This window comes from Palaemon carinicauda, chromosome 35 (assembly GCF_036898095.1).
Source record: "Palaemon carinicauda isolate YSFRI2023 chromosome 35, ASM3689809v2, whole genome shotgun sequence".
Taxonomy (NCBI): Eukaryota; Metazoa; Arthropoda; class Malacostraca; order Decapoda; family Palaemonidae; genus Palaemon; species Palaemon carinicauda.
Genome location: NC_090759.1, coordinates 70,683,358 through 70,698,060, shown reverse-complemented (window position 1 = coordinate 70,698,060; position 14,703 = coordinate 70,683,358). Strand labels below are relative to the sequence as shown.

General features: G+C 44.6%; 1 protein-coding gene across 2 annotated transcripts in view; it reads left to right on the top strand.

Moving 5' to 3' along the window:
* The window catches only part of nmdyn-D7 (nucleoside diphosphate kinase homolog 7), an 83,554-nt gene that overhangs the window by 9,273 nt on the left and 59,578 nt on the right, over positions 1-14,703 (top strand). For both annotated transcript variants that reach the window (XM_068359277.1, XM_068359279.1), the window contains one exon: positions 8,637-8,741. In XM_068359277.1, the coding sequence (XP_068215378.1) occupies positions 8,637-8,741 (105 nt within the window). The remainder of the gene's footprint in view (positions 1-8,636; positions 8,742-14,703) is intronic.

Sequence of the window (14,703 nt, the reverse complement as noted above, 5' to 3'; positions counted from 1 at the left end):
CAATGAGAACCTCCCCAGGCCTTGAAGGTTGCCCTTGTGGCACCTTCATGAGTCAAATTGATATAGATCCTCATCCCTTAAAGGACATAGTTGTGATAAAAATTCACCTTGTGATTTTTCCCAGTAGTGGTTGCCCGCTGAAGGGAAAAGTTCAGCTGTCATAAGAGAAAGAAGACCAAACGGGATCCTTCCCCTTCGACAGCTTTAGTTTCGAAGAGGGAAAGAAGCTGCAGTTTTTTTTTTCCAGTCCTGAATTTCCTTGTCCAATCCTTTGGTTACCAGAGTTCCCAGAAACACTGGTAATGAAGGATGATGATCAAGTTTTTTTAAGAAAATTTATTGATGTACTGTTATCTCCTGCCCTCTATAGAGGTCAAGAATGCTACAGTGGACCATGATCCTTCAGCATCTGCCTTTATCCCGATGAAGGATAATGTCTTGGTAGAAGTGTTTCTCTTTTCACCAGAATTTGAAAATCCTACTTGTTTGCCATCTCCTCTGAGTGAGTTGAGCTTGTACAAGTGATTTTTTATTGCAAATGTTGGCAACCAAGGGGATTTCTCTTCCATTAATCCAGAAGTGTCCCTTTTGTGTTGCATGTATCCCCTCATCGTACACCTACTGTAGGTGTACAGCACTCCTCATCAGTCTACGGCTGTACGCAATGTATCTCCTTGTACATCACCTTTATCCTTGGAGGGAGCTTTTCATTCCCTTTCATAATATGAATTTTCATTGGCCCTTTCTGTTACCCCACGGGGTCTTACAGACCCAGCTTCTTCCCAGTGAGAAATAGGGAAATATTCTCCTTGGAAATCTTTTGTGAAAGATCAACAAGTTAGATCTCATCATCCTGGAGCTAGTATATGTATTAACTCATCAGAGCATCCACACATCTACAAACAATTCTTGCATCTGCTTTCCTACAGAGCCTCTGAGACACAAACGCCAGTGTATCCACAACATGAATGTGCCATGCAACCTACCGCTCGTGCACCATTTGATTTGAGGGTGTATCCACAAAAACGGGCCATGCGCCCTACCACTCGTGCGGGATCTTAACACGCTGTTGCCATTACAAGTCCTGATGGCACGCCTTCAGATCGCACTGTCACCGTTACGCTTCCTCCTGCTGAACACACCACCGCCACAATATTACGCGTGTTCTGATTTTTTTCCCAGTTGCTTATTGTTATTGGAACTCTTTGCTTCAATGATTGTCCCCTCCTCTCCAGTAACCCCTTTGGTAGATGACAAGCGTTCATCAGTGACTTATCAGCCAAAAACTTGAGACCATAGTAAAGAATCTGTTTATTAGATGTAAGTCCTTTACCTCATTCTAATGATGGGAAATGGATTGCAGAACTGTATTCTTTGTTTCTGAAAATTATTCCTTCTGCTTCCCAGCATCGTTCTTCACCATCACATAAGGATCTAAGACCCACTTCTCCTCCAGAAGTGTTGTTGTATGGCTACTCTCTCAATTGATCAGGATTAGAAATTGCATATGATATGTTCTATTTGCACTGTATAGACTCAATGACTTGTCAAAATACAAACTCATGAGTTGTAAGAATTCTTTCTTTAGTTTGTCAAAATTTCAGTTTTCTATCTCGACCATTATTGTGTCGATCCCCACTAAGACAATCTAATCCTCAACTATACCTGTGGGAATGTACTCACAGCAACTACCAAGTTATATTTTTATTTTGATAAATTTAAATCTATATCTTTTGCAATAAGAGCATATATGATGATATGTATGTAAAAAGTATGGTGAATATATTGAAGTATGGAAAATATAATTTATTTTTCATATTTAATTCCTTGTGATCATCATTGTTGAGACTCAGGTTTTGAACTCACACTGAAATCTTTCATAGAAAGTTTCCAAAATTTCCTTTGGGTTATTTTCCTTTTAGACTTTCTAGTACTTTAAGCCGATAACATTATAATCTTAATCTTGAATGTTGAGATAAAAATTAACCATTAGTGTAAATATAATGCTGTCAAATGCCTATTTTTCAATATTAAACTTAGCCGGTGATCATATAGCTGTCAGCTCTGCTGCCCGACAGAAAAACCTAAGGACAAAATACGCCAGCGATCGCTATACAGGTGGGGGTGTACATCAACAGCGCCATCTGTCGAGCAGGTACTCAAGTACTCCATGTCAACACAGAACCAATTTTCTCTCTGTCGTGCCACTGGCAAGACCTACTAAAATACGCTGTTACTAACTGGATTTGTTTTCACAACTATTTGGTGAAGTACACTATTCTAGTTTTGAGCTTTCGCTATGCAGGGGTTTTATCTTCATCTCAAAACTTGAACTCGTTTTGGATAGATTTAATTATGGTGACTAAGAGAGTATGGACTCTCTTTCACTTTTAAATGGCCGACCCTTCCCTTAGACGGAAGTGTGTTTAGGTTTTTAGTAATTTTGCTTAACACGTTATAGATCTATATATTTTATATCTCTCCGCCTTTATTAGGCCTCTTCGATTAACTTTCCATTTATTATAAACATATAAAAAGAAATTTTTATGTTTTGTTTATTTGCGACCTTTCCTGATAGTAGGCGGTCCTTACTTGGAACCGAAGTTAATCAACGTTGAGCCCGTTATATCGTATTTAGCCTTTAAAGAATTTAAAACTTTTTAAATTTAATGTTTTATGAAAGAATTTCTTTGATAGTCTTCGTACTGTTTTCAAAGATGAACTAACGTTTAGTTTTTTTTTTTTTTTAGACTACGCAGTTGTTGACGTTCAGGACGTTCAACATGCGCTCTATCGTTACGATAGAGAGAGAGTGTATCACGGTTTCACTTTGCAGTAAGAGTAAATCGATTCTGACGTTTCGTTCATTCTTTCTTAACTTAAATGGTTTAAATTCTAAATTAAAGGAACTTTTTATTTGGAAAACCTTTCAGTTTTTTCCTTTAGCCATATAACATGTTTTTTTGACGATATATAATTGGGCTCTTCTCTCAGGTGCGAAATCAAGAGAGAAAGAGAGAGAGAGACAGAGACGGAGGGAGAGAGAGGAGAAAAAACGTTCCGTTCAAGCGGGTAACGTTGTTCTCGTGTCACTCTCCTCCCTAGTCGCTGTACGGGGAAGAAGGTAAAACGTTTCTAGGGTTTTATTCTTGTCCCCAGGCTATGTGCGGTGAGAGATTGTAAACGTAGTTTAATTGAACTAGTGTTTAGTCTCTTTCCCAGCCACTGAATTCTTTATCTTTATATGTTTTCTGTTTTTGCTAGTATTAATGAGCTGCATTATACGACTGTTTTCGCAATTACTACCTTTTAATGAAGGGTAGAATTGCGTGTTTCAGGTAGAAATCAGTAAAAGTTTCGATTTCGGTGAAATAAATGCAAAACAGAAAATCGAAGTGATAAAGTGATATGCGCAAAGTGTTACAGTGTTGCGTCCGAGGGTTCGTCTGTTCGTGCCTGTCGTTCACCTAGTCCGGGACCTCTTGCAAGCTCCCAAGCCCAGGGGAGAAGTAATGTCGAACGACTTATGGGTTCGTCAGGCCTTGATCAACGAACAGACGTTTTCCCTCCGTGGTTTCGGGCGTATCTACCCAAGATCGCCCCACCCACACAAAGACGAGAGAGCCCATTTACTTCTCGTCTGCGGAAGAGGTTTCTCGTAAGAAACCTTGGACCAAGGTCTCGCAGCTTATTAAGTGCAAGTCGGTCCCTTCCGCGCAAGTCCAACGGCCCAGGTGTAGCCACTGGGTCAGTTCGGACTCGCTGCAGTCTTCCGACGACTGCTCACCTCCTAAGAGAGGCAAAGAGGTACCGCAACAGGCAGTAACACCGTCTGTTGCCGCACCTGCTACTGTAGACCCTAAGTGGTCTTTGCTACAGTCTATGCAGACACAGTTAGCATCTTTTATGCAGGAGTATCGTGCGGAGTAGGTTGACGCTGCACCCGTTAGCCTACAACCAACCACGGTTGTGCGTACAGTAGACACTGACGCTACCTGCTCCCGCACTCCGCTTGTGAGAGTTCCACCTCCCATGTGCAGTGTACCCTGCCAGCCGCACGTTGACGTTCACAGACGCACGCTACCCTCCGTTGACGTTCGCGAGTTGCCACAACAACAGGAGGGTGGAGTTAAGTTGCTTTGTTTTGACACTGTGCGTCAACCTCCGCAACCCACTGTGGTTACCACTACTCGCCCGCAGCAGACTAGTCAGTCAGGAGTAGAGGCTTTGCTTCCCCACACAGCTATGGTTGTTGCCAGCTCACAGACTGTCAAGCAGTTACATGACGTTGCCTTCTGGTCTGCTACTAATGCACCAGTGCTGTATGTCCTCACGCACCTGTTGTGGTTGACAGTTCAGTTTTTGGCAGTTCACAGACTGTCAGGCAGTTACATAACGTTGCCTTCTGGTCTGCTGCTACTGCACCAGTGAGACCCTCACTGAGATACCTAGCTTTTCTCGGACAAGGTTCCTGTAGATGAGAAAGTGCTGTTCTCCCTCCTACTGATATTCCTTTGAGGACTCTGTCATTTGGAGAGGAGCCTTAAGCTGCTTAGCCTCCTATGGACTTTAATTAAATCATGATGATTTTTTAAGGATCTTCGTCCGGATCTTGTAACTGCTGCTCCTCGTTTGCCTCACGTCAGAACTTACACTAGGCCTAGCTACTTCGAAGCCGTTGTTGTTAAGCTAGTGCTCTCTCGCTCTCCTAGAGAGCGTTACGTTGGCTAGGCGACTGGTTTTGCACCAGGAGGAGTTTCAGGGATACAGCCTTTGATTTCCCTTCTTTTAAACTGGCTTATAGAGCGAGAGTCTGATAGGACACGAGAGAAGTTCTCGGCTTGGGAGTTCATGCCTCTGCCCAGGTAGACTTCTCAATTCTGGTAGACTCGCCCTGGCGCCTAGCCAGGAGACGCTCCAGTTGTTTACAGGTCAACTTCTCAACTTTTGTCGAGCCTTTGAAGTTTTGCTGTACTATTATGCACACATAACAAGGCTTCCAGGGATGGTAAATGGTTCCGCCTCAGTCGCTAACCCCGTCTGTTGCCACACCTGCTCCCGTAGACCCTAAATGGGCTTTGCTGCAAGACATGCAGTCCAAGCTTGTGTCCTTGATAGAGGACTTAAATACGGAGAAGAACCTTCTGGCCAACACCCTTCCTACCGGTTGGTTGTGCGCCCTGTTGACGCTGAGGTATCCTACTCGCGTCTGCCAGTTGAGGTGGTTCCTCCACCGATGCGACCCAGTGTGGGTTGCCAGTCGCACGTTGACGTTAAGCGACGCTCGGAGGTGGTTGTTGACGTTCAGTGTGTCACTAGGAAGACGTTCAACAACCAGCAGAGGTGACTTGTTGTGACGCAGTGAGTCAACCTCAGCAACCCGGTAGGGTGTTGACTGCACAACCCAGACAGTCTAGACAGTTTCGGGTTGACGCTGTACTTCCTCGCGCAACCATGGTTGTTGACAGTTCACAGACTGTGCAGTAGTGCCATGATATTGCGTCCGGCTCCGTCACGCATCCACCAGTGCGACCGGATTCAGCGAGTCAGACGTTGCCCACTCCGTTGCCGTTTCCTCATCAGTTTCAGATGAGGAACCCTCTGATGAGGACGTTGCTGAACAAGACGATCAACCCCCAGCCCTGCTATCCATCCAGAAGATGCTGAAGAAGGAACGCTGCCCAGTCAGGCTGTGGATGAGTCTGGTAGGGACACTGTCATCCGTGGATCAATTTGTGTCACTAGGAAGACTACACCTCCGTCCTCTTCTATACCATCTAGCTTTTCACTGGAAAAAGGACAAGACGCTAGAAGCGGTCTCGATCCCGGTTTCCGGAAAGATAAAGTCTGGTCTGATTTGGTGAAAGGACTATATCAACCTTAGAGAGGGTCTTCCCCTGACTGTTCAGACTCCCAACCACGTTCTCTTCTCGGACGCATCGGACGTAGGCTGGGGTGCGACATTAGACGGTAGGGAATGCTCGGTATTATGGAACTCGAGTCAAAGGACAATGCATTTCAACTGCAAGAAGCTACTGGCAGTACGTCTGACCTGGAAAAGCTTCAGGTCTCTCCTTCAAGGCAAAGTGGTGGAGGTGAACTCGGACAACACCACGGCTTTGGCGTACATCTCCAAGCAAGGAGGGACCTACTCTCTGACATGGTACGAGATCGCAAGGGACCTCCTCACCTGGTCAAAAGGTCTAGACATTTCACTAGTAACGAGGTTCATCCAAGGCAACTTGAATGTCATGGCAGATTGTCTCAGTCGGAAGGGACAAATAATTCCAACAGAATGGACCCTCCACAAGGATGTATGCAAGAGACTTTGGGCCACCTGGGGCCAGCCAACCATAGATCTCTTCGCAACCTCGATGACCAAGAGGCTCCCAATATTTTGCTCACCAATCCTGGACCCAGCAGCAGTTCATATAGATGCCTTTCTACTTGATTGGTCACATCTAGATCTATATGCATTCCCTCCGTTCAAGATTGTCAACAAGGTACTGCAGAAGTTCGCCTCTCACGAAGGGACAAGGTTGACGCTAGTTGCTTCCCTCTGGCCCGCGAGAGAATGGCTCACCGAGGTACTTCGATGGCTAGTAGACGTTCCCAGAACACTTCCCCTAAGGGTGGACCTTCTACGTCAGCCACGCGTAAAGAAGGTAGACCAAGGCCTCCACGCTCTTCGTCTGACTGCCTTCAGACTATCGAAAGTCTCTTGAGAGCTAGAGGCTTTTCGAAGGAGGCAACCAGAGCGATTGCTAGAGCAAGGAGAACATCCACCCTTAGAGTCTACCAATCGAAGTGGGAAATCTTCCGAAACTGGTGCAAGTCGGTATCCGTATCCTCGACCAGTACCTCTGTAACTCAAATAGCTGACTTTCTCTTATATCTGAGGAAAAGAACGATCTCTTTCAGCTCCCACTATCAAGGGTTACAGAAGCATGTTGACATCAGTCTTCCGTCACAGAGGCTTAGATCTTTCCAACAATAAAGATCTACAGGACCTCCTTAAGTCTTTTGAGACCACGAAGGAGCGTCGTTTGGTTACACCTGGTTGGAATTTAGACGTGGTACTAAGATTCCTTATGTCAGACAGGTTCGAACCGCTACAATCAGCCTCCCTGAAAGATCTCACCTTTAAGACTCTTTTCCTGATATGCTTAGCCACAGCTAAAAGAGTCAGTGAGATTCATGCCTTCTGCAAGAACATCGGATTCTCATCCGAAACGGCTACATGTTCTACAACTTGGTTTTCTAGCCAAACACGAGCTGCCTTCTCGGCCTTGACCAATATCGTTCGATATTCCAAACTTATCGTATGGTTGGAAATGAACTAGAAAGAGTCTTATGTCCTGTAAGAGCTCTGAAGTTCTATTTAAAAACCTTTACGAGGCCCGTCTGAAGCTTTATGGTGTTCAGTTAAGAATCCATCTTTGCCTATGTCAAAGAATGCTTTATCCTATTTTATCAGACTGTTAATACGAGAAGCTCATTCCCATCTGAATGAGGAAGACCAAGCTTTGCTGAAGGTAAGGACACACGAAGTTAGACCTGTCGCAACTTCCGTGGCCTTTAAACAAAATAGATCTCTGCAAAGTATATTCGACGCAACCTATTGGAAAAGCAAATCAGTGTTCGCGTCTTTTTATCTTAAGAATGTCCAGTCTCTTTACGAGAACTGCTACACTCTGGGACCATTCGTAGCAACGAGTGCAGTAGTGGGTGAGGGCTCAACCACTACAATTCCCTAATTCCATAACCTTTTTTAATCTTTCTCTTGAAATGTTTTATTATTGTTTTTGGGTTGTCCGGAAGGCTAAGAAGCCTTTCGCATCCTGCTTGATTTGGCGGGTGGTCAAAGTCATTTCTTGAGAAGCGCCTAGATTAGAGGTTTTGATGAGGTCCTTTAGTATGGGTTGCAACCCTTCATACTTCAGCTCCTAGGAGTCGCTCAGCATCCTATGAGGATCGCGAGGCTCAGTAAGGAAGACGTACTTAAAAAGGCAGAGTAATTGTTCAAGTCGACTTCCTTACCAGGTACTTATTAATTTTGTTTGTTATTTTGAATAACTGCTAAAATGAAATACAAAATACTTAGCTCTTAATGTTAACATATTATGCTGGTCTCTACCCACCCCCCTGGGTGTGAATCAGCTATATGATCACCGGCTAAGTTTAATATTGAAAAATGTTATTTTCATTAGTAAAATAAATTTTTGAATATACTTACCCGGTGATCATAAATTAAAGGACCCTCCCTTCCTCCCCAATAGAGACCCAGTGGGCAGAGGAGAAAATTGGTTCTGTGTTGACATGGAGTACTTGAGTACCTGCTCGACAGATGGCGCTGTTGATGTACACCCCCACCTGTATAGCGATCGCTGGCGTATTTTGTCCTTAGGTTTTTCTGTCGGGCAGCAGAGCTGACAGCTATATGATCACCGGGTAAGTATATTCAAAAATTTATTTTACTAATGAAAATAACATTTTAGAAATTATTCTGTTGCATAGATTTTTTTTTCTAATTTAATTTTCATTTGAGTATTAGATGCTTTAAACCAAAACCAAGCATAGTAATATGCTTAAAAAAGTATTTGTTTCGGTGTTTGTCTAAAGCATTGTCATTCTAGGGAGAGACAAGATACATATTTCATGCAGAATGGTACGACCCAGTGTCAGCAACTATAAAGAAATTCCATTTGAGTTTCTTTCCTCGCGACAAGTCTGTAGAAATGGTAAGTTTTTTACTCTACATACTGTAATTTTAAATTACAAATACTGTAGTGGCCCATTTAAATTTTCAAGTGCATGTTAATAAGTTGATTATAATTTATGATGAAATATTTTGATTTTTAGATAATAAGACTAGCATTTTGTTCTAACATACAAACTAGTATGACTGTAACTATGTTCAAAATTATGTAGGTCTGCTAAGGTCTAAATTAGGGCATAGACTTTGTTTTTTAACCCTTTTACCCCCAAAGGATGTACTGGTACATTTATACAAAACCCATCCCTTTACCCCCATGGACTTACCGGTACGTCCTTGCAAAAAAATGCTATTTATAATTTTTTTTTGCATATTTTTGATAATTTTTTTCAGAAACTTCAGGCATTTTCCAAGAGAATGAGACCAACCTAACCTCTCTATGACAAAAATTAAGGCTGTTAGAGCAATTTAAAAAAAAAAAATATACTGCAAAAGTGCTGGGGAAAAAATAACCCCTTGGGGGTTAAGGGTTGGAAATTTCCAAAGAGTCTGGGGGTAAAAGGGTTAATAAGTTGATTATAATGTATGATGAAATATTTTGATTTTTAGATAATAAGACTAGCATTTTGTTCTAACATACAAACTAGTATGACTAACTATCAGTTCAAAATTCTGTAGGTCTACTAAGGTCTAAATTAGGGCATAGACTTTGTTTTTTAACCCTTTTACCCCCTGGCTATTTGGAACTTTCCAACCCTTAACCCCCAGGCGTTTCCTTTTTTCAAGCACATTTTGCAATATATATTTTTTAAATTGCTCTAACAGCATTAATTTTTGTCATAGAGAGGTCAGGTTAATCTCATTCTTTTGTAAAATGCCTGAAGTTTCTCATAAAGTTATCAAAAATATGCAAAAAAATATGTAAATAACAGTTTTTTGCAAGGACGTACCAGTACGTCCATGGGGGTAAAGTGATGAGTTTTGTAAAACGTACCAGTACGTCCATTTGGGGTTAAAGGGTTAACTATCAACCTTTTGGTAATGAACACCTTCATAATGAATTTTCACTCTATTGATTAGAAAATTAAAAAGTAATGATAACTGTATGAAGTTACTTTCTGTACAGGGATGTTTTTACCATTAGTGATCCAACATGGTACACTGTATGCAATATTTGAGAATCTTTTGAGCATCCCTTTGACCCGTAGCCGATTCCTCTTTTTATCCTTTACATTCAGATCTCCCCGGACAATTCCATCCTTTTCGTAATACTAGGCAGGCAGTTAATTCTAATAGTCAGGCCTTCTCCATCATGAGGCTCAATACTACGCAGTACTCTAGAAGTTTTATTCCAGCTGTTACCAAGTTGTGGAATGATCTTCCTAATCGGGTAGTTGAATCAGTAGAACTTCAAAAGTTCAAAGTTGGAGCAAATGCTTTTTTGTTGACCAGGCGGACATGAGTCTTTTTATAGTTTATATATGACATATTTGTTTTTGACGCTGTTAATAGTTTATATATGACATATCTGTTCTGACGTTGTTACTTTTTTTTCGATTGATTTATTGTTAATTTATTCTCTTCATTTATTTATTTCATTATTTCCTTTCCTCACTGGGCTATTTTTCCCTGTTGGAGCCCCTGGGCTTATAGCACTTTGCTTTTCCAACTAGGGTTGTAGCTTGGACAGTAATAATAATAATAATAGCCTTTTACTTGACTTTTATCGCAGATTGCTTCTTTTCTCCTGCTAGGAGGCTTGACTATGTTAGGGATTGTTTGATTTTTGGTTTTGTGATGAAGCTCTTAGTTTTAGATATGTTAATTGCCAGATAGAGTTGGATAATTGGATTATCATCACTAATGTATTTTGTAGAAATATTAGGCATCCTGGAAATTTTTTTAATTAGGAATAATCCTTAATGAATTAGAAATAGATAGAATTTTGAGTTTGTATATTTCTTCAAATTTAATTTTTCAATATTAAACTTACCCGATAATCATGTAGCTGTCAACTCCGTTGCCCGACAGAATTCTATGGAGGGATACGCCAGCTATCACAATACTAGAAGGGGGTGTACTTACCAGCGCCACCTGTGGCCAGGTACTCAAGTACTTCTTGTTGACACCTCCTCAATTATTCCTCTGTCGTGCTTCCGGCAAGACGTTCTGGGATACGCTTATGATCTTCGAGTATTTTCACGGCTAATTGGTGAAGTATTCTCTCAGATTTCGGCTGTCGCTTTACTGGAAACCTTCTTATATTAGCTAGATAGCTTTTATATAGTCCTGATTAACGGTTAACGATCTTTTGCTTGATTTTGGAACCCCCTTTGGCTAACTCTTTGGATTCAAGATGTCTGACATTTCGCAAGCCCCCTCCCATAGACGATGTAGGTCTTGCAATAGGCGTATTCCGAAGGCCTCGGTAGATCCTCACACCGCTTGTTCTGACTGTAGGGACAGGCCTGGTCAGTTAGAAAATCGATGTGAGGAATGCGCCGGACTTTCGGAACTGGAATTTGTCCGTCTTTTGAAATATTCAACTAAGTTAGAGAGAGGTAGAGTTAGGAGGAGTTCTTCTCACTCTTCACTTTTTTCCTCACCTCATGATCCCCTACCTTTTCCTACCCCTGTAGTGGCTACCCCCGAACCTACTGTTTGCTCTCCGCCTGATATGTCTGTTGTTTTGCGTGCTATTCAGGCCTTAGGCGATAAAGTAGAGTCAGTGGTAAGTGATCATAAGTCTCTGATGGCCGAAGTCAAGGAACTTAAGGTCAAGAGTGCAGTGGGTGGAATTAGTGCCAGTGCTGTGACGAGTGCTAGTGTCAGTGCAGTGCCAAGTGCTAGTGTCAGTGCCAGTGCCAGTGTGGTGCGTGAGGATACTTCTGTGCGAGCCAGTCGTCCTCCCAGTCCGGGACCTCTTGCAAGCTCCCAAGCCCAGGGGAGAAGCAATGTCGAAGGGCATAAGGGTTCGGCAGGCCTTGTTAGGCGCACAGAAGTATCCTCGGTGGTTGCGGGCGTGTCTTCCAAAGACCGTCACTCCCACCTGCAGACGATTGAGTCCGTCTTTTTCTCGTCCGCTGATCAACTGTCAGGGAAGAAACGTTGGTCTCAGGTCTCGAGACCACTTAAACGCAGAGTCCAGTCCGCGAGTGCTCAGCCAGGTTGCAGTCATTGGCTCAGCTCTGACTCGCCGCAGTCATCTGTCGACTGCACTCCGCCCAAGAGGAGTAAGGTTCTGCCACAACAGAGCTCGACTGTTAAGGCTTTACCTCAGCCTACTGTAGTTTCTGCCGACCCCAAGTGGACTCTTCTACAGTCCATGCAAGCACAGCTTTCGGACTTGATGCGTGAGTGTCGGGCTGAGAGTGTTGCGCCTCCGCCTCCGCCTACACTCCCTCCGCCTGCGCTCGCTCCGCCTGCGCTCGCTCCGCCTGCGCTCGCTCCGCCTGATCGCAGTACCACCTGCCAGGCGTACGATGTTGAGCCTCGTTCTGAGTTTGCTGTTCCCAGTGGTGTTCAGCCTCCGCCTTCTTTAAGGCAACCTTTACAATGGGATCAGGAGGATTATTCCTCTCTTCCTCCGCCTCCACTTGCTGCTCCACCAGTGGTGCAACACTCGGTTGAGGTACAACAACCTCTCCCGTCCATGAGTCAGTCTCCTCAGCTCTCGCTGCAGCGAGCTCAACCCTCCACAAGGCAAGCACCACTACACCTTAGCCTTGCGCCTCAGGAGCCTCAGCTTGCGAGACATTTACCTTGTTCTGCGCAGCCTCTACCTCATCGCGCTCCGCTCACACCACAGGAACAGGAACTTGCTACTCCGCTTCCGCCAACAGCTCAGCAAGCGCAACCCTTGGGTTCAACCACTCATGCTAGGAGTCAGCCTCCTCCACCCATGCGCCTTCCTTCTGCTTCGTCTTTTATTCAGCCTTTGCAGTCTGAGCCTCAGGTTTTCCCCCAACAGTTACTTGAAGAGGAAACCACTAATATTGTTCCTACTCGTTCTGACTCTGCTGTTCAGCATTCTTGTCCGATCTCTTCGCTACACTCTGGTGATGAGGCGTCTGATGATGAGGCGGCACACCTGGATCCCTCGTCAGACGTGGATGAATCCAAGCCTTCTCCACAGTCTATTGACTTTCGTAAGGTCTTGGCTCTGCTTAGGGAGGTTTACCCAGACCACTTTGTCTCTGCTATTCCCCGCTCTCCGCCATCTGAGTTTTCGCTGGGCATACAACAAGCTAAGTCCACCTATACTAAGCTAGTCCTAGCAAGGTCCTCTAAGAGAGCGTTAAGGATCTTAGGGGAGTGGCTGCAGACTAAGCAACACCTTGGCAAAACTTCTTTCATGTTCCCTCCGACTAAGCTCACTTCGAAAGCGAGCGTTTGGTATGCCACAGGAGAAGCACCAGGCTTGGGAGTACCTGCCTCTGCCCAGGCTGACTTCTCAAGTCTGGTAGACTCGCCTCGGAGAACTGCAATGAGGCGCTCTAAGGTTTGCTGGACCTTCTCAGACCTTGATCACTTACTGAAGGGAGTATTTAGAGCATTTGAGATGTTCAACTTTCTAGACTGGTGCCTGGGGGCCCTCAGCAAGAAGACCTCTCCTGCGGACAAGGATTCTGCCATGCTATTAATGTCCTGCATGGATAAGGCCATTAGGGATGGATCTGGTGAGCTTGCGTCGATGTTTGTATCAGGGGTTTTGAAGAAAAGGGAACAGCTGTGTACCTTCCTTTCCTCCAGCATTACACCTTGTCAAAGGTCACAACTCCTTTTTGCTCCGCTCTCGAAGTTCCTCTTCCCCGAAGAGCTGGTTAAGGACTTGTCTGCTGCCCTGATACAAAAGGACACACACGATCTTGTAGCCTCATCGGCTCGTAAGTCTAAGGTTGCTACCTCAGTCCCCAAGACTTATCGCTCCCCAGTGGCTGATACCCCTGCTACGAGGTTCATACCGCCCTTTCGTGGTAGAGCCCCCAGCCGAGGAAGCTCCCGTCCAGACTCTTACAGGAGCAAGTCTAGGAAAGGCTCCAAGACATCTAAAGGAAAAAACTGACTCTCCGCATCTCCAGACAGCAGTAGGAGCCAGACTCAAGATCTTCTGGCGAGCCTGGGAGAAGAGAGGTGCAGACGCCCAGTCTGTCAGTTGGCTGAGGGATGGTTACAGGATTCCATTCTGCCTCAAACCACCTCTGACCACATCTCCCATCAACCTCTCTCCCAACTACAAAGAAGAGGACAAGAGGCTAGCATTGCACCAGGAGGTGTCGCTACTTGTGCAGAAGAAGGCAGTGGTTATAGTCCGGGACCATCAATCCCCGGGCTTCTACAACCGTCTCTTTCTTGTGGCCAAGAAGACAGGAGGTTGGAGACCGGTGCTGGACGTCAGCGCGCTCAACGCGTATGTCACCAAGCAGACGTTCACGATGGAGACGACGAAGTCGGTCCTAGCAGCGGTCAGACAGGAGGACTGGATGGTCTCGTTGGACTTGAAAGATGCCTACTTTCACGTTCCTATTCATCCAGACTCCCAACCTTTCCTGAGATTCGTTTTTGGAAAGGTTGTCTACCAATTCCAAGCCCTGTGTTTTGGCCTAAGCACAGCTCCTATGGTGTTCACTCATCTGATGAGGAATATAGCAAAATTCCTACACTTATCGGACATCAGAGCCTCCCTCTACTTAGACGACTGGCTGTTGAGAGCCTCCACGAGTCGTCGCTGTCTGGAGAATCTCAACTGGACTTTGGACTTAATCAGACAACTGGGTCTGTTAGTCAACATAGAAAAGTCTCAGCTCATTCCCTCCCAATCCATTGTGTACCTGGGAATGGAGATTCGGAGTCAGGATTTTCGGGCTTTTCCATCGGCCCCCAGGATAAGCCAAGCCCTAGAGTGCATCATGAGCATGCTGAAGAGGAGCAGTTGCTCGGTGAGACAGTGGATGAGTCTCACAGGGACCCTTTCATCACTGGCCCTG